At 56.9% G+C, this 22,391-nt stretch overlaps 1 protein-coding gene across 5 annotated transcripts in view; it reads right to left on the reverse strand.

The window, feature by feature from the left end:
* LRRC4B (leucine rich repeat containing 4B) overlaps window positions 1-22,391 on the reverse strand; it is a 44,010-nt gene that overhangs the window by 11,508 nt on the left and 10,111 nt on the right. For 2 of the 5 annotated variants that reach the window (XM_047792244.1, XM_047792242.1), the window contains exon 2: window positions 15,484-15,812. In XM_047792244.1, the coding sequence (XP_047648200.1) occupies window positions 15,484-15,777 (294 nt within the window). In that variant the 5' untranslated portion in view covers window positions 15,778-15,812. Of the gene's footprint in view, window positions 1-15,483; window positions 15,813-17,467; window positions 17,535-17,854; window positions 18,099-18,330; window positions 18,513-22,391 lie in introns of those variants that run through there. The other 3 variants (XM_047792240.1, XM_047792241.1, XM_047792239.1) reach the window with 3 other exon arrangements.

Genomic DNA, 22,391 nt, shown 5'->3' on the forward strand with positions numbered 1-22,391 from the left:
ATCACAGGGATTCTCTTTTCAGACCTTTATCACACTGGTTCAGTGCGTCTGTCTCCTTGCTGGCTGTGGGCCCTTCATGAGTAGAGACTCCATCTGAGTCATTTCTACGTTCCCTGCACCCAAGTCAAGGCATGCTTGCGATGGCCCTCAGCCAAGGTCTGTTGAGTAAACAGACCAGAATGGACCAAGCTCATATTTGGAGAGTACCTGCTGTATGAGTCAGTGTGCCTGCTGGGCTTGTGGCCTGGGTGCCAGCACCCAAAATGTTGAAACCCTAAGTCACAGAACTTGGGAGGTGTGAAAGAGCACTGGTGTTCTGCTTTTGGTTCTGTTCCAACTTTTTTTTTTTGCCTTAAAGACCATGTGTCTGATATTATTAAAGCCACACCAGCTTTCTTTTGGTTAGTGTTTGCATTATTTTTGCTTTCATTCTTTCTGTCTTTATGTATTAGGTATGTTTTTTGTTTTTGTGTCTCTCTCTCTCTTTTTTTTTTTTGGCTGCACCCATGGCATGCCAGGAACTGAGCCCCTGTCACAGTAGTGACAATGCTGGATCCTTAACCCACTGAGCCACCAGGGAACTCCTAGGTATGTCTTTTGGATTTTGTTTTTAACTTGGTCTGAAAATCTCTTTTAACAGGAATTTTAGTCCATTTACATTTATTGTAATCACTCATCTATTTGGAATTATTCCTTCTATGTTATTTCAGGCTTTCTATTTGTCCCGACTTTCCAGGCTATCCTTTCCACATTCTTATGATCTTTTGTATTGACTGGATTTCTTATTCCATCTCCCCCATTTACCATTTTAAAATATATGCACTTTCACTTCTTTCAGTGGTGACTCTTAAGATTTCACATGCATATCTTAGGTCCAAAGCCAATCAACTGCTCTCTTCTCCTTCCAAACAATACAAGGTTGATCCCGTCTCTGACTCTAACCAAGTGCCATCTAAGGCAGGTTCCTAACAAAGCAAAGTGGGGGAACCAGTGTTTGTTGAGTGCCTATTGGTAAGCATGCGTCCTCAGACCTTGTGCTTAACACCCTGAGGTCATGATCTCCTTTAATCCTTGTGGAAATCCCATTACACAGAGATTATCAGCCACATGTCCCTGCCTTCCCTCTTTTATTTTATTTTAATTTTTGTCTTTTGTCTATTTTTCAGGGCCACACCCATGGCATATGGAGGTTCACAGGCCAGGGGTCAAACCAGAGCTGTAGCTGCTGGCCTACGTGACAGCCACGGCAATGCTGGGTCCTTAACCCACTGAGCAAGGCCAGGGATTGAACATGGATGCTAGTCGGGTTCATTAACCACTGAGCCACGTCGGGAACTCCCCCTTCCCTCTTCCTATTTGGTCATTTACAGCTGATGAAGTGGAGGTTCAGTGAGGGAAAGTCATTTGCCCTCAGTCTCACAGCCCCAAAGCAGCAGAACTAGGACTCACAGTCTGTTTCCCCTGACTCTCAACACCGGGTCCCCACCACACCCACACACCTAAGCCCGGGGGGCTTGCACTCTCAGGTTTTTACGAGTTTCTCGAGCTGCAGAGCCCATTCTTTATTCAAGCATTACCCAAGCGCTGATTGGCTCTTTGACAGATATTCTCTGAGCGCCTGCTCTGTGTCAAGCATCATGCCAGGCTCTGGGGATCCAGCACGGACAAGGCAGCCACAGCCGTCTTCCGAGAGGCTGACCTCAAGGGAGGAAGAGGCACACTAAACATATTAATTATGCAAATGATCACTTAAGGGGTACTGGTGTAAACAGATCTGGGGAGCTGCCCTGGTTGCAGGGGAGGGGCAGGCCTGCGGCCTTGCTGATGCAGGGTTTGACACTTCCCTAGACCAGCTGATAGAAAACCCTTTCTTTTCTTTCTTTTTTGGGGGGGGTGCTTTTTGTCTTTTTAGGGCTGCACCCGCAGCATATGGAGGTTCCCAGGCTAAGGTTCCAATCAGAGCTGTAGCCACCGCCTACGCCACAGCCACAGCCACAGCCATGCCAGATCCTTAACCCACTGAGCGAGGCCAGGGATCAAACTTGCTTCCTCATGGATACTAGTTGGGTTCTTAACCTGCTGAGACCCAGTGGGAACTCCCCAAATCCTCTCTGATGTTGAGGGCTGGGTCACCCTCATGGCCATGGACACGGAGTGGGAAAGACAAGGTGGGGACGGGTTCTCGGAGTAGGCAGATGCCCCTGTCCTCCCAGCCTGATGGGACGCTGACATCCTGTGATGTGGCAGAGGAGCTAAGCCTGGGGTCCTAACTGCTCAGGTCCCCTCCCTCCTTCAGCCCACATTCACCAAGCCCTCCTCCACCTGCGCCCCGGCTCTGTGCTGACTGTCAAGGATGCAGACATCAGTCAGGCCCGGAAGGTGGCCCCATCAGTGACCACCTCCCACTCTGGCGGGGGCCTCTCCCTGCTCCTTCCAGCCTGTAACTTGGCCATAAGTTGGAGGACTTCCCACTTCCGCTGTGGTAGGTAAATGCTACTAATGCTGCAGAAACCCCACTGAATCCTGTTGGGATTTTTAAGAAAATAAACTGTCAAGAAATCCTTTATTAAAAATTTAACTGTGGTTGGAAAATGATGAAGTGAATTGTTCATCTTAACACCATTAAGATAAATTATTTTTATATGTTTTGAATGCAATGAATCGATAACAAAAGTTTAGTAAGCTTATGGTAGGTTTTTTTTCCTCCTTGATTATTTTCGGTTCACAATTGAAAAAGCATGTTTTTTCGGTACCAGTTGCTTTTATGATGACCCCTCCTATTCCTTCCTTCTCTGAGATCAGGGCTGTGCTTCCCTTTTCAGTGGGATTTCCTTGACCGCCAGGATGTGACTGGAGCCTGACAAGCATGGAGGCCACTGTGGCCCCCGCCTCACGCACTGAGCCCCCCAGGATTAGACGTGGCTTCCTGGGGCCTCAGTCTCCTCTGTACTGTGGGGATGGGGGCCCTGAGGACTGACAGAGAATAGGACAATGCAGTGCGGCCCAGGGGCAGGGTACCACTCAGAACGCAGTGCCCACGCCCCCTCCTCTAGTGAAGTCTGTTATCCATCACCTCACCCTCTCATCACCAGCAATACATCCTAAACCTATCCCTGCTGGGAGGTTCCCGGCCAAGCCAGACACCCATCTCTAAAAGGGGAGGGGGGCGCCTAGAGGCTCCAGGCCCCCAGCCCAGGAGTCATCCAGCCTCTCCGCCTTCGCCGCGGGCGGGCGGGGAAGGGCCAAGCCCCACCTCCATGGTCCTCAGCTCCCCAAACGACCACGGCGCTCAGACCCATCTGGTCCCCATCCCCAAACCCTGCCTGGCTGTCCTTGTATGCTGAGCCGCCTCTGCAGCCTCGTGGTTACAGCTCTGGGGTCAGACAGCCAGAGTCCTGATCCGGCCTGCCCTCGACGGCTTCTGTGACCTGGGGTGCTTTTCAGACCTCTTCGGCCGCTTCCCCATCTGTGCAATGGGCCTGTAAAATCCACCTCCTGCGACTGATGAGGATTAACCACCTTTTCCCACGTGTCATCCGGCGCCTCCCCATCATCATGCTCAAGCTCATGCCGGCCCCTCCCGGAACCCCATCCCAACCTCGGCACCGGCTCAGGGCCCTTGGCACCCGAGGCTTCCCTGCAAAGCTTTCTCCTCCCTGAGCCCCCTGCCCAGCCCTGTCCCATGACCTCTTCCTCCCAGAGGCCTGCCCCACGGGGCAGTTCAGAGGCCAGCAAGCAGGTCTCCCATTCATTAATTGGGGAAATGACCATCCACACAGCTGTCTAGCCCCCTCCTTCCCACCCACCTCCTTCCACCTAAGAGTTGCCTCCCGAGCCCCCCTCCCAGGCCTGGCCCTGCCCTGGGTGCCGAATCTGGCCCCATGCTCCCCACCCCAACCCCGGAGCCCAGGTGGGTGTCCAAATCTGGGTGCCAATAATGCAGGGGTAAGATCTACACCAGAGGGACGTGCCCATGGCTGAGCGCACCCCAGCTCTGCCCGAGGTGGTGGGTGGGGGCAGAGGGGAAGCGGGGTTAGGTATAGGCTCAGCCCTACTCCCCCCCCCCCACCGCTAGACAGGTTCACGCAGCTCTTATGGCCACTGAGCACATGGCACATCCAGCCAGCCTCCCGAGGGCAGGGATGGGAATCTGTCCCACTCACTGTGCCTGCAGCAGCAGCGCCTGGAACACTTTAGGTCAATGAATCACGTATGTGAACTGGGTGTTGGGCTATTCGGGGAGGGTCAGACCCCTGAGGGACTCATGGGTCTCACCGGGCTCCCTGCTCAGAGCCTGTTTCCAGGCCCAGGTGGAGACTTCAAGGACCCTGGAGGAAGAGCACACAGCGCGGGGGAGCAGAGCGCGGGGCAGGCAGAGCGCAGGTGCAGCCAGAGGGCGGCTGCAGCCCATTTTCGAAGGGTGGGGCTGGGGCGGTGTCTGGGCCCATGGAGGGCAACCCTCGAGTGAGGTGTGGCTGGGACCAGGACCCCACCAACTTAGGAAGGGTCTTCCCTTGGGGGCACATGGGCCATTTTTACAGCCCAGAGACAATGCGGGGACTCTGGCTGGGGGTAGGGACAGACTGCGGCCAGGCGGCAGGGAGGAAGCCGGGGCAGGTGTCCTGAGGAGGGGGGACAGGGCCAGGGCAGGGACGGGCTGTGGGGACAAGAGTCAGGACTCTGCTACAGTTCCAAAATCAAGTCGCTGGGGCGGAGAGCTGGGTGGCTCTGAATCAGGAATGTCACTGGAGCAGTCTGGCCGCCTGCCTGGGCTAAGCTCCAACTCCCCTCCCGCACCAGCCTGATTCCTGCATCTCAGCTTCCTCATCTGTACAGTGGGGATAAGAACAGGCTCTGCTCACAGGAGCAGTGCTGGGGCCAGTGGTGACTACAGTGTGATCAACAAATTCGACACCAAATGGAGGGGTGGGCCTGACCGGACCCGGGACTCAGAGAAGATGCCTCAAAGTCTGGGACGTTTCTCTGAGTCGAGAAAGATGAGGGTGACCAGCCACAGTGACAGTCTCACCACTGACATTCACTGGATGTCTCGGGAGCTGACCACCCGCCAGGCCCTCCTTCCTCATCTGATCTGAGACGCTGAGTCCCCAGGGCCTCCAGGCGTGCCCGGCACACAGTGGTGCTCAGTACGTGCTGGACCAAAGGTTGAAGACATTGACCTTCTGGGCACTCTATGGTGGAAAGACTGTTACCTCCCCATTTTACTGATGACCAAAACTGAGGCCCAGGCAGGTTCCATAACGGGCAGGAGGAATTGTGAGTCAGACCCCAAATGTCCCCCACAGTCCTACATGCTGGTGTTACCTAGTGAGTGGGAGGGTGGAACAGCATTCCAGAAAAAGGGAGCAGCAAGTGTGAACGCGCTGAGCGAGGAGGGAGCGGCAGAGGCCAGGACGCAGGACATGCAGGGGGAAGGGGGAGGCCTCGTCCTAAAGGACTGCCTCCGTCCGAGTGGGTACCGGGGAGCACCCGGGCGTCTGATGTTCAAAGAAGCGGAGGAGCCCACAGGCGTTGGACATGCCCTGTGAGGCACGGGCCGTGTGGCATCCTTTCCTGAGTCGGCGGCAGCCTCGGGCCCCTCCCGCCCCAGCCCGAGGCAGGCGGGCCACGCTCATGGAGTAAATGGGGAAAGGGCTCCACCTGGGTCCCCTCCAGCCCCAAAGCACGAAATCTATAATCCCTCTCCAGTGAGAGCCCCAAACTGGAGGCAATCCCAACGCCCATCAACAGAAATGCAGAAAGGAACAGAGGCTGAGAACACGACCGACGGCAGCAGAGGAAAGGGGAATAGCCAGGGCCTCTGGGCGCCCCCGTCAGGGCTCAGGGGAGGCTTGTCTCTGGGAGGGGGGAGGCAGTGGGGGGAGGAGACAGGGCCTCCCTCAGGGGCTCTTCATGTTTGACTTCTTGCCCTGGTGGCATTTCTGTGACCCTTCTCTTTCTGATCATCTTTTTTTTGTTTTGTTTTGTTTTGGTTTTGGTTTTGCTGCCCCATGGCATATGGAGCTCCCAGGCCAGGCATCAGATCTGAGCCACAGTCCTGACCTATGCCTCAGCTGTGGCAAAGCCAGATCCTTTAACCCACTGTGTTGGGCTGGGAACTGAACCTGCTTCCTGGTGCTATAGAGATGCCACTGATCCTGCTGTGCCACAGCACGAACTCCCTGACGATTTTTTTCTCTTAGGACCACCCCTGCGGCACATGGAGGTTCCCAGGCTAGGAGCCCAATCAGAGCTACAGCTGCCAGCCTACACCGCAGACACAGCCACGCCAGATCCGAGCCACATCTGTGACCTATGCCACAGCTCATGACCATGCCTGATGCTTAACCCACTGAGCGAGGCCAGGGATCGAACCCTCACCCTCATGTACGCTGGTCGGGTTCCCTGGCTGAGGTGCGGAGACTGAGAGCCAGAGGGGTCTTGGATGATCCAGGTTCTGGGGGTGCCTCTGGGGGGAGGAAATAAGAGATCGGGGTTGGGTGGAAGGCAGAGAGGGTGAGCTAGGCCTCAAGTCCTAGGGCCTGGGCAGGGCAGCTAGGGCCGGCTGCTCCCTCCTGCCCAGGTTGACCGGAGGGTCCCACCGGCCTGCAGGCAGAGCTGCCCTCGCTGGGCTCCGGGGGGGACTTTTCTGCACCCCTCAGCCCTTCCTTCAAGGGCTCTGGCTGGGAAAATTCCCTCCAACCAAAAACCCCCATACTTCCTGATGCAGGTGGGACCAGCCACCCAGAAAAGTGCAAACTAGCGGGCAAGTGAAAAGCCATTTCTGTTGCTGGCCTTGGTCTCCCTAGGCTGGGTTCTTCTTTGCAACAGACTGACTTTCCTGAAGCCGCACCCTGGCTGGCTGGGCCTCGAGTCTCCCCTCGCTTCTCCATGCCGCTGGCTTCTGGGGGCCCAGGCCTTCCAGCGAGTCACCAGCGCCTGCGTTTGCACATCAGATGGGAACGATCTTGCCACCTCGGCAAGAACGGGGTCAGGGCAAACTCACATGCATCGGTTTCTGCTCCCTTCTCCAGAGAAAGGTGAGCAAATCCCGGCGTAGACTTTCTTGCTTGTGTAAGATTTTGCGCCGGTTATTTTCAAGTTTAATTTGTCCCGATCACAAACAGTATTAAACACCCTCCTTGAAGCAAATGAGGAGCATAAAGAAAACAAAAGCACCCGAACATTCTCCGTAACACTAGGGCACAGGCAGAGGCACCATTTTTGCTTTGTCTTGCTTTTGGCCTGGCCCGCGCAGCACGTGGAAGTTCCTGGGCCAGGGACCCAAGCTGCTGCGGTGGCAACGCTGGATCCTTACCCCGCTGCGCCACCAGGGAGCCCTGACAACAGCATTGCTAACATGTCTGGGTGGTTCCTGATTTTTGCTGTTTTAAATTAAATTTTAAAAGCACATTGGCATCAACATCATGAATATTTTCTCAGGTCAGTCTCCCAAAGCAATAGAAATTAGAGCAAAAATAAACCCATGGGACCTCATCAAACTGAAAAGCTTTTGCACAGCAAAGGAAACCAAAAAGAAAACAAAAAGAAAACTTACAGAATGGGAGAAAATAATTTCAAATGATGCAACCGACAAGGGCTTAATCTCTAGAATATATAAGCAACTTATACAACCCAACAGCAAAAAAGCCAATCAATCAATGGAAAAATGGGCAAAAGACCTCAATAGACATTTCTCCAAAGAAGATATACAGATGGCCAGCAAACACATGAAAAAATGCTCAACATCGCTGATTATAAGAGAAATGCAAATCAAAACTACCATGAGATACCACCTCACACCAGTCAGAATGGCCATCATTAATAAATCCACAAATAACAAGTGCTGGAGGGGGTGTAGAGAAAAGGGAACCCTCCTGCACTGCTGGTGGGAATGTAAGCTGGTACAGTCACTATGGAGAACAGTTTGGAGATACCTTAGAAATCTATACATAGAATTTCCATATGACCCCGCAATCCCACTCTTGGGCATCTATCCGGACAAAACTCTACTTAAAAGAGACACATGCACCTGCATGTTCATTGCAGCACTATTCACAATAGCCAGGACATGGAAACAACCCAAATGTCCATCGACAGATGATTGGATTCGGAAGATGTGGTGTATATACACAATGGAATACTATTCAGCCATAAAAAAGAATGACATAATGCCATTTGCAGCAACATGGATGGAAGTAGAGAATCTCATACTGAGTGAAATGAGCCAGAAAGACAAAGACAAATACCATATGATATCACTTATAACTGGAATCTAATATCCAGCACAAATGAACATCTCCTCAGAAAAGAAAATCATGGACTTGGAGAAAAGACTTGTGGCTGCCTGATGGGAGGGGGAGGGAGTGGGAGGGATCGGGAGCTTGGGCTTATCAGACACAACTTAGAATAGATTTACAAGGAGATCCTGCTGAATAGCATTGAGAACTTTGTCTAGATACTCATGTTGCAACAGAACAAAGGGTGGGGGAAAAAATGTAATTGTAATGTATACATGTAAGGATAACTTGATCCCCCTGCTGTACAGTGGGAAAATAAAAAAAAATTAAAAAAAAAAAAAGCACATTGGACATACTACCTGAAGCCTTCCAAATCCTCAGTGTGATCTAAGCCTTTCCCTGTGTCATTTGATCGTCTCGGAAATTCCTTTTTGGGGGGCAGCATGCAGAAGTTCCCAGGCCAGGGATGAACCCAACCTCAGGTGACCTGAGCCACAGCAGTGACAACACCGGATCCTTAACCTGCTAGGCCACCAGGTAACTCCAAAAACTCCATTTTTTTTTTCTTTTCTTGCTTTTAAGGGCCACACCTGCAGCATAAGGAAGTTCCCAGACTAAGGTCGAATCGGAGCTGCAGTTTGTCAGCCCACACAACAGCCACAGCAACGCCAGATCTAAGCCATACCTGTGACCTACACTACAGCTTTTGGCAACACCGGATTCTTAACCCACTGAGCAAGGCCAGGGATCAAACCAGCAACCTCATGGAACTGTGTAGGCTTCTTAACCCAATGAATCACAACAGGAACTCCCCAAAACTCCATTTTAAATTGCTGCAGGATAGGAATTCCTGCTGTGGTGCAATGAGATCGGCAGCACCTCTGCAGCGCCAGGCACAGTGGGTAAAGGATCCGGTGTTGCAGCAGCTGCGACACAGGTAGGTCACAACTGTGGCTTGGATCTGACCCCTGGCCTGGGAACTCCATATATCATGGGGCGGCCAAAAAAAAGAAAGAAAAGGAAAAAAATGCCGCAGCATAGTTTGTCCAAAGAATGTGCAATAATTCACTTAAGCAGCACCCTGGTCATCAGGCCAAGGCTACTTCTACGTCCTGGCCGCAGGCAATCCAGACAACTCTCTGAGGCCTCTCCCAGTGTCTCCTTAGGATGGGTTGATTGGTTTCTTAGAGCAGAAGCAAATTTCCTTGTCAGGTGCCCACAGGACCTCATGGCTGACCCGTGGAGGGACGAGGGCAGCCCCTTAAAAGCCTGCATGGGTCAGCGACTTTGTGAGGTTAAATGTCCTCTGACCCAGCAATTCTCCCTGGTCCATTCCAGAAACATTATCCCCAAAGGATTTGTAGTGGGGGGCAGCTTGGGGCTTCCTGGGGTGGGGGGGCGCCCATCAAGCAGAATTCTGCAGCAGTTAAAGCAGCAGAGTGCGCGCGCGCGCGCACACACACACACACGTGTGTGTGCAAGATGCATGCAAGATGAGATGTGATGGCTCTTAAAAACCCAGGCCGAGTGAAAACAGTAGGAGACAAAGAAAGCCATCTATAACGCAGCTTCATTTGCATAAATTAAAAATACACACACACAAAGCAACAATAAGCTTTTTGCAAGAACACACACAAGCAGAAGTATCCAGGGTAAACACATGAGGATGGCTGGCCCTGGAGGGGTAGGGGGAGCAGAGTGGAGACAAGGAGATCAGGCCATGACTGTGACGGAGGACGAAGGCCCAGGGAGGACCCCCGCCTGACTGAGAAGCCCGCCCCAGCCCAGGGGTGCAGCTTCTACGTGGACCCAGAGCAGACAGGGGGATAGGGGTGTCTGTGGATCTGCATGTGCCCACTCTGGGGGGCACTGGGGCATTGGGAAGGCGCGTGCCCAGGGCTCTGCCCAGCAGGCATCTCTGCAGGCTCAGCCCCTGTCTCCTTGGCGTCCCCTCTCTCCCTGTGGTCCTCACCCTGGCTGCATCTCAGGCCAGGGGCTCGTGGAAACAGGTGATGGGGACCTCAGGGCTGCCCCCAGTTCTCAGGGTGGGCGCCGCAGCATCTGCCTCCTGTTCCCACTCACAGACGATTCCCCGGGGCCAGGTCCCCTGGGGCTGGTCTCCTACTCACAGACATCTGCTGAGCACCTACTGTGTGCCAAGCTCTGCTCTAGGTGCTGAGGATGAAGCAGGGAGCCGGGCAAAGTCTCTGACCCCATGGAGATGTTGTGTGGAAACCAGATGACAAATGGGTGACCTTGGACAAGGGGGCTCTCGAATCCCCAGAACTCAGGCCACCTCTATGGAGCACTGGTGCCAGGCATCACACGCCTGTGTGTGCGGGGAGGTTATAGACTCCGACCGCACAACCCCACTTCTAGGAATTTCTCCCAAGGGAGGAATGGAGACTAGTACTGAGAACAGGCACGGAGGATGTTCACTGCTGTGTAGTTTATATCGATGAAAACATTTGCAATAAGACGGGACTAGTTAATGACAGGTCGCCCACGCACCAGAATCCTATGCAGTCATTAAAATCCACATAATAAAGATTAGAATCAGGGAGAAAGATGCTCATGGTTAAATTCCTAGGTGCCAAAAGCCAGTTGCAAACCACCATGAAATAGGGTGATGTCATTTTTTCTTAAAAAAAAAAAAAAAAGCAAAGGAGCGACTTCCACTTAAAAATGTTTTTTAAATGTTTTATTTTTTAAGGGCCACACTTGCTGGCATGTGGAAGTGTCCAGGCTAGGGGTTGAATTGGAGCTACAGCTGCCGGCCTACACCACAGCCACAGCAACATCAGATCTGAGCCTCGTCTGCGATCTACACTGCCGCTCACGGCAACACCGGATCCTTAACCCACTGAGCAAGACAAGGGATTGAACCCACGTCCTCATGGATACTAGTTAGGTTCATTACCGCTGAGCCACAATGTGAACTCCTGTCCCTGTATTCTTTTTTTTTTTTTTTTGGCTGCACCGGAAGCACGTGGAAGTTCCTGGCCCAGGGATAAAACCTGTGCCACAGCAGCCACCTGGGCCTCTGAAGGGACAACGCCAGATCCTTGACCCACCGAGCCACATGGGAACTCCTTGTCCCTGTGTTCTTACTTAGGTGTCTCTTCTATAGTTTTTTTAAAATTAATTTATACTCATTCTATAATAAATAATTTAAAGCCTGATTTACATAGTCACAGAACAGAGCCAGGGAGGCTTTAAAGCGAAATGTAAACAGTAGTTATTTATATCTAGGTGGTGGGAAGGTGGGGTGAGTTTTTTCATCTTTTTTATCTGGAAAATTAAGAAGTTATTTGGTAAAACACCTCTAACTGCTCCTGAGGTGGGCCCCTCCTGCCATCTGCAAGGTGCCCGCCCAGGGAGGACGTGTCCACTGCACATTGAGAAGCAGCCCCTTGACAGACTCTCCCTGCACTCAGGGAACAGGCAGGCGGGCGGGCGGGTCTGTGGTGTCCAGCGTGGGAGGTGCAAGAAGCCCCAGGGGCGAGAAAGCAAAGGGTTAGGATCTCAAGACATGCTCTCCGCCCCTAGCAATGGCCGTTGGGTGTAAGCTTTATTTTACAACTCGATCCACGGACGCCCTGCACCCGTGCAGGCCTTTGGCTTGCTTTTTTTTTCTTTTTTTGCTTTCTAGGGCCATTCCCGCGGCATATGAAGATTCCCAGGCTAGGGGTCAAATTCGAGCTGCAGCCGCTGGCCTACACCCCAGCTCACAGCGATGCCGGCTCCCTGACCCACTGAGCAAGGCCAGGGATGGAACCATCATCCTCACCGATACTAGTTGGATTTGTTTCCACTGCGCCACCGCAGGAACTCTGTCTTTTTCTTTCCTTTCCTTTTTTTTTTGTGGGGGGGGGGTTTCCAGGCCAGGGATCAAACCTGAGCCACAGCAGTGACAACGCCAGATCCTTAACCCTCTGAGCCACACGGGAACTCTGCCTTCAGTAAATAAATGCGTTTCTGTCTACAGGGCTGGCATATATATTCTGACAGGGTGTGGGTCACACAGGCTGACAGAAACATGAGCAGACAGGTCCAACCACGGGGTCAACTCAGATCTATGGAGTCCTCTTCCCCCCTCTTTTCCCATATCCACTTGGTTGGAAAATCCTGTCACGTCCACCTTCCAGGTGCAGAATCCGTCCACTTCTCACCACCTCCACCAGCTGGGCCACCGACAGCTCCGTCCTGAGCTCTCACCCGCTGTCGCCCTTGCCTCTATGGGCCCCGCATCCCAGCTAGTGACAGACCCAAGGCAGAGCCTGTCCGTCTTGTGCTCAGAGCCTCCCCTGGCCCGTCTCAGCCAGAGAAGAGCCCAAGCCTTCACCGTGACCCCCGAGGCCCCTTTGCCCCCTCTCTGCCCTCACCTCCCACCCTCTCCCGGGCTCCGGCCATGCCAGCCCAGGAGGGCTCCATCTCAGGGCCTTTGCACTTGCTGCCCGCTTCCCGGGAGGCCCCAGAAGCCTCCCCCCTCCCCCTCCCTGAAACGCGTGGCTCAAATGTCACCTTCTCCCTGAGGCCACGCTGACCTCCATGTCTATGGCTTTTTGGCCTTGCCTGCAGCATGTATGTGGCAGTTCTAGGGCCTGGGATCAAACCTGCACCCCAGCTGCAACCTGAGCCGCAGCGGTGCCAACCTCAGGTCTTTAACCCACTGAGCCTCCAGGGAACTCCCGACCTCCGTGTCTAAGGCTACAGCTAGCAAGCCCTCCTCCTGCAGCCACCGCCCTGCTTCTCCCTCTTGTTGCCCTGCCCTCAGCATCTTTACCAGCGTTTACTTCCGGACACAGCCCAGGACTGCAGGCTCGGGGAGCACAGTGCTGGGCGTTGGTTTGGGTCACTGACGTGTCCCCAGGGCCTAGACCACGGCCTCCACGCGGAGAACAGCCAAGACATACTGGATAGACAGAAGGTTAAGCGCAAGGACGCAGATGCTGGGGTCGAGGTGGCTCAGAGGGAAGGCAGTAGGGGGAGGCTGGCCGGGGGGACTGCAGGGCCTGAGAGAGGTCTGTTCAGGCAGAGGGATGGTCTGAGCAGCTTCTCAAGCCTGGGACAGTGACTGGTTATCACAGTAGAGCCTGGATGTCATTCCAGAGTCCAGGAGGCTTCGGAGGGTTGGTTTGTGTGTGTGTGTGTTTAGGGCGGCACTTGTGGCATATGGAAGTTCCCAGGCTAAGGGTCTCACAGCAATGCAGGATCCGAGCCATGTCTGTGACCTGCACCACAGCTCATGGCAACAACAGATCCTTAACCCACTGAGCCAGGCCAGGGATCAAACCTGCAACTTCATGGATACTAGTCAGCTTGGTTTCCACCGAGCCACAGCGGGAACTCCTTTTTTGAGGGTTTTAGGCAAAGGGCACCGGGAGGCTACCCCTGGAGTATGGCCTGGCTCCACAGTTAGGAGCTGGAGAAGCTGGGGGACAGGCGTTGCTTGGTGGCTGTCATAGTCAGTGCCCTGCATGGGTTTGTGAGTGGAGTAGCCTGGTCCAGGGCTGGGCACTTGGCAGCTATTGGGGGGCACTGAATTGTTTACTGGGCTCCCCAAAGAGAAAGAAGTCTGCTTCCACCTAAGGGAAGCTGCTGGCCACGTGGACTCAGCGGCTCCTGTCACAGACGATAGGCTGGATGCGCTAACAGTCCCCACTTCCGGCCCCCTCCCTGTTACCCAGCCTGACGAGCCATCCTGTTGATTGGCTTATCATGTCTTCCCTTCCAGGACATCAGCTGCCCAGGGGCAGGGAAGGGCTCATCTTGGTCATTGTCTATGGCAGGGCCTGGCCACGCGCGGGCTGTCACGTGAATAAATGAGGGACACTGGAGCACAGGGAATGGGGGGGCAGGTGCAAGGCGAGGATGGCACCTCCTTAAGGGGGACATGGACAGGGCAGCCGAGGCCGCAGCCCGAGGGATGTGAGGCAGAATCGAAATGCACGGGTACAAGAGGGGCCCTCTTGGAGCTCCTGCTGTGGTGTGATGGGACAGGCAACATCTTGTGAGCGCTGGGATCCCGGCCCAGCACAAGGGGTTAAAAGCTCTGGTGTTGCCACAGCGGCAGCTTAGGTCGCAACAGCGGCTGGGATCTGATCCCTGACCTGGGAACTCCATATGCCTCGGGGCGGCCAAAAAAGAAAAGGAAAGGTACCTTCTTGGTGGAGGCAACTGGTGAGGTGGTCCAGAGCCCGGGGACACAGTCCTGCAGGAGCAGGGGTGGGGTAATGTGACCCAGCTCTGGCTGTAGTGGTTCGTGCCCCGAGGTCGCCCAGGAGGGACAGCCTTGACTTGGGCAGCCCCCTTGGCACCGCCCACCCTAACCTCTTACCCTTCTCTACCCTACAGAGGGGGGCCCTGTGCGGTGGGGTGGGGGGAAAGGTCAGCTCTAAGCCCCCCTCTCTCCTGGCTCTGCGGGCTGGGATAGGAGAGGCCTGCCTGGGGGCAGGGGATGGACCAAAGGCCTTAAAATGGTGGTTCTCAAGCAGGGGCCATTCCCCACTCCCCTCCCCGGGGAATCCGGTCACATCTGGAGACACATTTGGACCTGGGGGCAAGATGCTGCTGGTATCTAGTGGCCAGGGAGGCAGCCCCTAACAGTGCACAAGACGCCACCCCCCAGCCCTGCGGGTGATCCAGCCCCAAAGTCAACAGAGCAGAGAGGGACGGACCCCGCTTCAAAATAGCACAGCACAGCCCTGCCCCCAGAGCATCATTTATGACCCATCTTAATCACAATAGTAATCAGACAACAACTACCCGGTCCAGGCACCAGCCAGGTACCGGAGACGGCTCAGCTGTCACACCAACTCCAGGAAGCGGGGGTGTGAGCCCCATACTGCACAGCAAAGGAGCGCCGGCCCGCTGCCAGCACCACTCTAAACCCTCGACAAGCAGGAAGCCCATCAGCCCTGGCACCAACAGCAACCTCTTGGGGCTCTCATCATCCCCACTTTCCAGATGAAGAAAGTGAGGCACAGTCACACGTCACATGCCCAAAGCGATGCGGTGGAGGGTGTGGCGCTGCCGATGGCCCCGGGACCTCGGGGAAGGGTCACTCCCAGCATAACCCATGGCTCCAGGGCCAGGACAGGGGTGCGCCTGTCCACACGCTGGCCAACAGCATCCCCAAAGTGCCCGGAGGGCGGGCATGAAGAGCTGGTGGGGACTGGCCACCACCTGTGTCCCTCCCCCCGTGCCACCTGTGCTCCCCACCACGGCCAGCCCGGCTCACCTGGATGCCGTTCTCCTGCAGGTTCAGGTACCGTGTGTTGACGGGGATGCTGGCAGGGACCTCGGCCAGCTCTCTCCTTGTACAGATCACCCGGCTGGCCTGGTTGCTGCAGGAGCAAGCCGCAGGGCAGGAGGTGGCCGGCGGGGAGCCCCCTCCGGCAGCAGATGTCAAGGCCACGCCGCCCCGGCCAGCCCCCAGGGGTGGGGAGAAGAGCCAGAGGAAGAGCAGGGCCCCATGGGGCCAGGACATCCTACTGGGCAGCGGGGGGCACGGGGAGCCGCGGGCGCGCGCCATCCTCAATGTTCATGCTCCACGTGGGCGCCGGGGGGCTGTAGGGGGGAGAGAGAGGGAGAGGCTCAGTGAGGGAAGGGACCCTGAGGGGCCCTGCCCCGCCCCCACATGCACACAGCTCTCTGCCCCTGCTGCCACCATCCCCTCCCTGCCCCGGGCTCAGGGCCCGAGGGGCAAGGCTCCTGCAGCCCCCTGGTGGGGGGAGAGGCCATCCCAGAAGATAAGGGTCCAGCAGGCTCTGCCCTGCACTCATCTCATCGCATCCTCTCCCCCCACCCCCCCGCTGGGCAGACTTCACACCCTTTTCACAGGACAGAAAACTGAGGCTGGGGGAGAGGAAGTGCTTGCCAGAGGGCGCTAAGTTGGCAAGTGGAAGTCAGCTGGATTGAAAATTCAGTTCTTTGTTCTTGTTTCCCAAAAGGGAGATAAAGAGGTAGAGCAGGAGTGAGAGACAGACAGACAGAACAGTCGTGCCAGAGAAAGGGGGATGTCCGCCTGAGGAGTTGGCTCCCGTCCCAGCACCCATCCGGTCCCCTGGCTACCTGCCCTCATGCCTCTGGGAGCGGATCCAGTGTCCTGGACCCCCTCCCCTCCCTTCTCCCTCCAGGGTGCATTTGCCGGGGCTGAGTTGCCCAGCGGCCCCGCTGCCCCACCATCGCGCTCAGCCAGGCTGCCCAGCCCGCCCGTGTCCCTTCACTTTGCTCAGGCCCGAGGGCCTCGCAGCAGCAGCAGCAGCAGCGGCTTCGGGATGTGAGTGGGACTCCAAAAGGGGAACCTGAAGAAGGTGTGGTGCCAGAGACAACCGGGGAGGCCAGGGTGTGGGCAGGGAGGGAGCCTGGAGGAGCGGCCCAGGGGGGCCTGGAAAGGCAGGTGCTCAAGGCAAGACCATGGCGCCAGCTGTGGCAGGATGAGGCTGGGCTGGGGCCGGGGGGCTGGGGGGCCGGGGACCCTGAGCCTGAGCCCTGGGAGGGGAGCGAGCACTGTGGGGTCAGGTCCTCCCACCCCCACTTCCACAAGATGGGAGATCAAGAGAGGGCTGGGCTAATCCCCACGGTAACAACGACAACAACAACAATAACAATAGCTCTGAATTCTCTGCACTTGCGTGCTTAAGCTTCCTGGGAACCCCAGGAGGGAGGAAGCTGGGAGGATGGCCAGCTTACGGAGGAGGGCACTGAGGAGCCCGGAGGCGCAGCTGGGCAGTGACAGAAGGGGACTGGGGGCCAGGCTTTACCCCTGGGCTCCCCACCCTCCCTTCCATGCAGCGTCTTCGGCTTGAGTGCACACAAAGGCGCCTAGGCCGGCAGGCTCTGCTCCAACCCCGCTGACCCGAGGTCCTGGCAAGCTGGGAGGACAGGGGGACAGGGGAGCCTTCTGCACAAACCCACACACCAAAGGCGGTGACAGGGGCAGCCCCCTGCATAGTGTATTCTCAGACCCACAAACACAGAGCCACCCACCCCCGTCCCCCATACACACACACACACACACACACACACACACACACACACACTCCCGCAGTTTCCAGCATCATCTTAGCTCAGATCGAAATGCGTGTGCAGGTGTCTGTGCCTGAATGCATGTGCGAGGCGGTGAGCAAGAGCTAGACAGACAGACAGAGACACGGAGAGACACGGCGGTGGGGTGAGGGGAGGTTTGATCCCGCGTCTACAGCCCAGACTCATTTTTCTACCTGGGAGGCTGGGGGCTGTGAACGCCTCTGTCTGTGTCCTGTGAGGGTGGTGGGGTTTTCCCACCTCCTGTGTGACAACAGGTCTGTCCTCATCCTGCGCCCACCATTCCCACCTCACAAGACGGGTGATAAGCCAGCCCCCACCCTCTGAGCCAAGGGGGCGGTGCAGCCCAGGGGAACCGGGATTCAAGACTGGGGGACCCTGGGGCCAGGATGTCCCTCAGGTGGTGAGAGCCTGCAGGGCCCACCCCAGGTCCAGACTGGGCCACTGACGCTGCGTCCAGGCCGTGTCCCTCGGCCAGCCTGCATCCCCCCGATAACGGCAGCAGAGCCCCTCCACCCCCGCCATCTCCGTCCTTCTCTCCCCCCACAGCAAGGGACACTCACCCCAGTGGCTTGGCTTCCGCTGGGCCTCTCCCTGCGCCCCAGGCCCCCCCTCCACATGCCTCCAGCCGTGGGGGGCTCTGCCTCCCCACTTCTCCAGGGCTTCCTGTCGAGGTTGTGCTGGGGGGGGCGCAGGGGCTTCTTGGGTCTCCCCGCGCCCCCCCCTCCTCGCCTGTCGCCCTTCCCACCCCCTAGGGAGGCCCGTCTAGGCCACTGCAGCAACCGTCTCCTCCTCCCCTCCCGGCTCACCTCTCCGGTCTCCTACCCCACCCCCACCTCTGCCTCCTCTCTCCCCCCACCGCCAGCCTCTGCTCGCCACCACGGACCCCAGCCCCCTGCTCTCTCCCCGCCCCTCTGCCTCCAATCCCTGTCCCTCCGCCGCCTCCTCCGGCCCCCACCCCCTCCTCAGGACCCCCCCTCGCTGTCTCGCTGCCCTTGGGACCACCGGGCCCCCCTCTGCTCCTCCATCTCCTCCTCACTCTCGCTCCGTCCCCATCGCCCTCTCCTGGGTCCTAGGCCTCCTAGGGGAGTCCGTCTGGGTCAGATTCTCGGTCTGTCTGGTCTCCCTCAGCCGGGGCTCGGTTCGTCTCTCCCTCTCTCTCCGCGATTACAATTTCTAGTCACACGGCAGTGCAGAGCCAAGCTGTGCCTCGCTCCCTCCCTCCCCAGCCCTCCCTCCTTCTTCCTCTCCTCCGGGGGAGGGCGCCTCTCCTCCCTCCTCCTCAGGGCCCCCCTTCCTCCCCCTCCCCCGCTAATCAAAAGCTCAGTTATCTAATTAACCCATTGGTTCTGGGCAGCCTGGGAAGGTCGGGAAGCGGTGGGCGGGGGAGGAAGGGTGAAGGCTGGGCGCTCAGGGAGGGGGGGGAAAGGGGGAATGCGGGCTGTGCCAAGCCGGACCTCGTGGCACAGACAGCCTCATCGGCTGCATAACCAGGCCGAGCCAGGGCTGACCCCCAACTGCTGACCACACCACCCCTCCTGCATCAGACCCCCTAGCATGGGCTCAGCTGCAGGCACTCCCTCCAGGACCCCAGGAGGCCCCCAAAGCCCCAGCCACACCACATAGCCACGGACTCCCGATGGTCGACCCCTGATAAACCAGGGAACCTTGCCCCCATCACCATCACCCCGGTTTTTGACACAAAGAAACCCACCCCCAGATGCAGCCCTCTCCCCTGAACCTTAGCCACATCCTGCTCCCCGCCTCCTGATACTTGTCTGCAAAATGGGCAGCCAGCCGCCTCCGGGTGTTCTATTCATCCAGCCCACCAGCCACTCAAGTGCAATTTTCCGCATCCCTACTATGTGCAGACACCAGCAGAGATGCTGACAGCTGCTATCCCCATGCTCCAAACCCAGGACATCCAGGGGCCACAAGAGATGAGGTGCAACAGAGTGCAGCGATCCAGTGCTGGGGGCCTGGGTTTGTGTGAGTCCTGGATCTGCTATTGATTTGCTGTGTGGCCTCGAGCCGGTGACTTTGTTTTTCTGAGCTGCAGAAAAATGCTGTGAAATGGGGATAAACATAGGTATCTGTCTCATGGGGCCTCCGGGGACGGACTGGCTCAGTAAATAGCTCTCTCTTTACAATAAAGGCAGCTCTGACCTTTGGTCACCCTCTCCCCTGGGCAATCAGTCACCTCCTCACTGGTCTCCCCACCTCGGCTCTCGGCTCTCGTTCTTTCCCTGGGCAGCCAGAGAAATCCAAGTCAGATCCTGCCCCTCAAGTTTCAAGATGGAAGGGGGATGAAAAGGCGGAGGGCCCCCCCACCCAGGCCCACTGCTCCTCCCCTGCTGACTCTCCCCCCTCAGGCTGAGCTGGCCTCTGGCCTCTTTGCAACAGGTGAGCACACTCCTGCCCCAGGGCCTTTGCATGTGCTCTTCCCTCTGCCAGGACCCAGGACCGCTGGTCCTCAGTCACCCCTGTCTTCCCTCAGGTCTTTGCCCAGAGGCCAGCTTTTCAGCAAGGCCATCCTGAGCACCTTGACCTCACACGGCACCCCCGCCCCACCCCAGAACCTTCTCTGCCTTCTTTTTCTATATTGTGTTTGTTGCCATCTGACCTCTTAGAAGCCCACTCCCCAAGGGCAGTCCCAGGCTAGGGATCTAATCGGAGCTGCAGCTGCTAACCCACACCATAGCCAGAGCCACAGCAACATGGGATCCGAGCCACTGTCTGCGACCTACACCACAGCTCACGGCAACGGCAGATCAATCCTTAACCCACTGAGCGAGGCCAGGGATTGAACCTGTGTCCTCATGGATACTAGTCGGGTTTGTAATCTGCTGAGCCACAACGGGAACTCAGACTGCAACTGTTTTGTGCACGGTTTGGTTCCCAGCACCTATGATGGTGCCCGGGGCAGGGAAGGTGCTCAGTGAACAGCAGGTGAAGAACGACTGGATAAACTGTCAGCGCTACAAGCTAGAACCCTCCCCAGTTTCCCCGCCTTCCCTGGTACAGTCACATGGTGCCACACACCCCGCTCTGCACGTCTAGCCCAGGACACACTCCCACAGCTGCACATCTCAGGCTCACACCCCAGGCATCCCAATCCCCAGATCCCGCCCCCCATCCCAGGAGGCCGACCTGGTGGAGGCAGCACATCCATATGCCACAAACATGACCGCCTTCAGCTTGACATCTGCACCCATGCCATGGTGCTCCCTGGTTGGCCGGGTCCCAGACACTATATCTTAGGTCCCCAGGGCAGCTGTGTGCACCCCACTAATGCAGGCCCTGAGGGAGCCGCACCTTGGATACCACCTGTGTGGTACGCCCTTGGATTCAGCTGTGCCCTCAGGGGCGCCTGGCTCCAGATATACCCAACCCCCCAACCCAGCTAACAGGGTGCTGTAAGCTGAGCATGGGCCCCAAAGCCAGGTACCGTGTACGCATCTCACCAACTCCTCAAACAACGCCACCACCATAACGGTGATGTCTGTGGGGTGCCTGGCCCCCACCTGGCACCATTCTGGGAGTCTGACTGGTGCTAACCATCGTCCTCCCATTGGCCCTCTGATAAGGGACGGCCCTCACCCCCACTTCACAGATGGGGAAGCTGAGGCACCCAGAGACCAAGTCACTTGCTCAAGGCCACATACACAGCTGGGAAGTAGCCCCTCCCTGGTCAGCCTCCCCAGAGCGGAGGAGGAAGGGGCTCCAGGGATCAAGCTTGTCACAACGATGACAATTCATGACAAACAGCAAGAGTTCACTCGGAGGTCTCCTGGGGGGCACGCCGAACTGTGACCTGCCTTCCGTGACCCTCCCTGGCCACGGTGCGCGACAGCAAAGGGACGCTCTACCGAGCGCTTGCCATGTTCCCAGAGCCATGCGTGGTGCTGCCCTGGCCTGGAGATGCCGGAGCCTCCCCACGGCCCCAGGGTCTGCTTTCCAGATGGACCAGCAGAGCCTCAGGCCGAGAGCCCTGGCTGATGTCACACAGACTGTATGAGGGACGGAACCCAAGGGAAGATGCAGGGGCAGGTGGAGGCACGGAGGCCCGAGCGGTCCCCAGCTTTGCCCTCCTCCCCATCCCAGGTTCTGAGAGATCTCGGGCACTGTGCCTGAGAGGATCCAGGCAGATGGCAGATCCGAAATTCAGGGGCCCAGGGGAGGCGGGGCGAGGACAAGAGGGAGGCAGGGAACATTCCTGCCAGGCATACTCATTTTTCTGGGGGAAGTTCAGAGGGTGAGAGAAAAGATAGGAAACTGACTGCCATCGCAGCAAGAGGGATGGAGGTTAGACCTAAAGAAGAACTTCCCAACTGTGAGCGACTAGGGCGGAAGTGGAGCCTGGAGCCAGGAGGGTGGAGAGACATCAAAGCCGGGGAGAGCTGAGCACTTCTCCCGCCAATGCCTGTCATGCGGGCGAGGCCGGGAGCTGTCAAGGTTGGGGGGGTGTGGGCAGCATAGGCTTCAGGGTTGGATGAAACAACTTAACACGTGCGCTCCTCTGAGCCAGTCCGTGTCCTGAACGCTTCTAAAATAAAAGCAACCCCAAAGCCCAAGAACTGACAGTCTCCTCACTTATTTTTTGGCCTATGCTGGCCGCATACAGAAGTTCCCTAAGGCCAGGTATCGAACCCGCACCACAGCAGTGACAATGCCAGGTCCTTAACGGCTAGGCCACTAGGGAACTCCGTCAGTTCCCTAACTTTTGAGATTGAGCAACCCTGGGACAAGGGCCACCCAGGCCCCTCAGGGCTGCTGCTGAGGAATCAGAGCTGGGGGCTCAGCTCACACACTCAGCCTGGGACTTGCCCAGGCCCACCAGTCCCCAGGCAGCAGAAGCGGGCTTCCTGGGGCAGGGGTGGGCCGCGGCAGGGGCCACTGGCCCTGGGGACTGTCCTCTCTGTACGTCCCTCAACTCTCCAAACTGAGGCCCTTAACCCTTACACACGGAGCGGCTCCCTCCCCCGCGCTGGCCTCCTGAGGCTCCGCCCAGGCCCAAGGCACGGTCCCTCCCAGCGCCTTTGCCCCGGCTGTTCCTCTGCCTGGAGCGTCCTCCTTGGGTCTGCGTGGCTCTCCCCGTCT

The sequence above is a fragment of the Phacochoerus africanus genome, chromosome 8, assembly GCF_016906955.1.
Source record: "Phacochoerus africanus isolate WHEZ1 chromosome 8, ROS_Pafr_v1, whole genome shotgun sequence".
In the NCBI taxonomy this organism is placed as follows: Eukaryota; Metazoa; Chordata; class Mammalia; order Artiodactyla; family Suidae; genus Phacochoerus; species Phacochoerus africanus.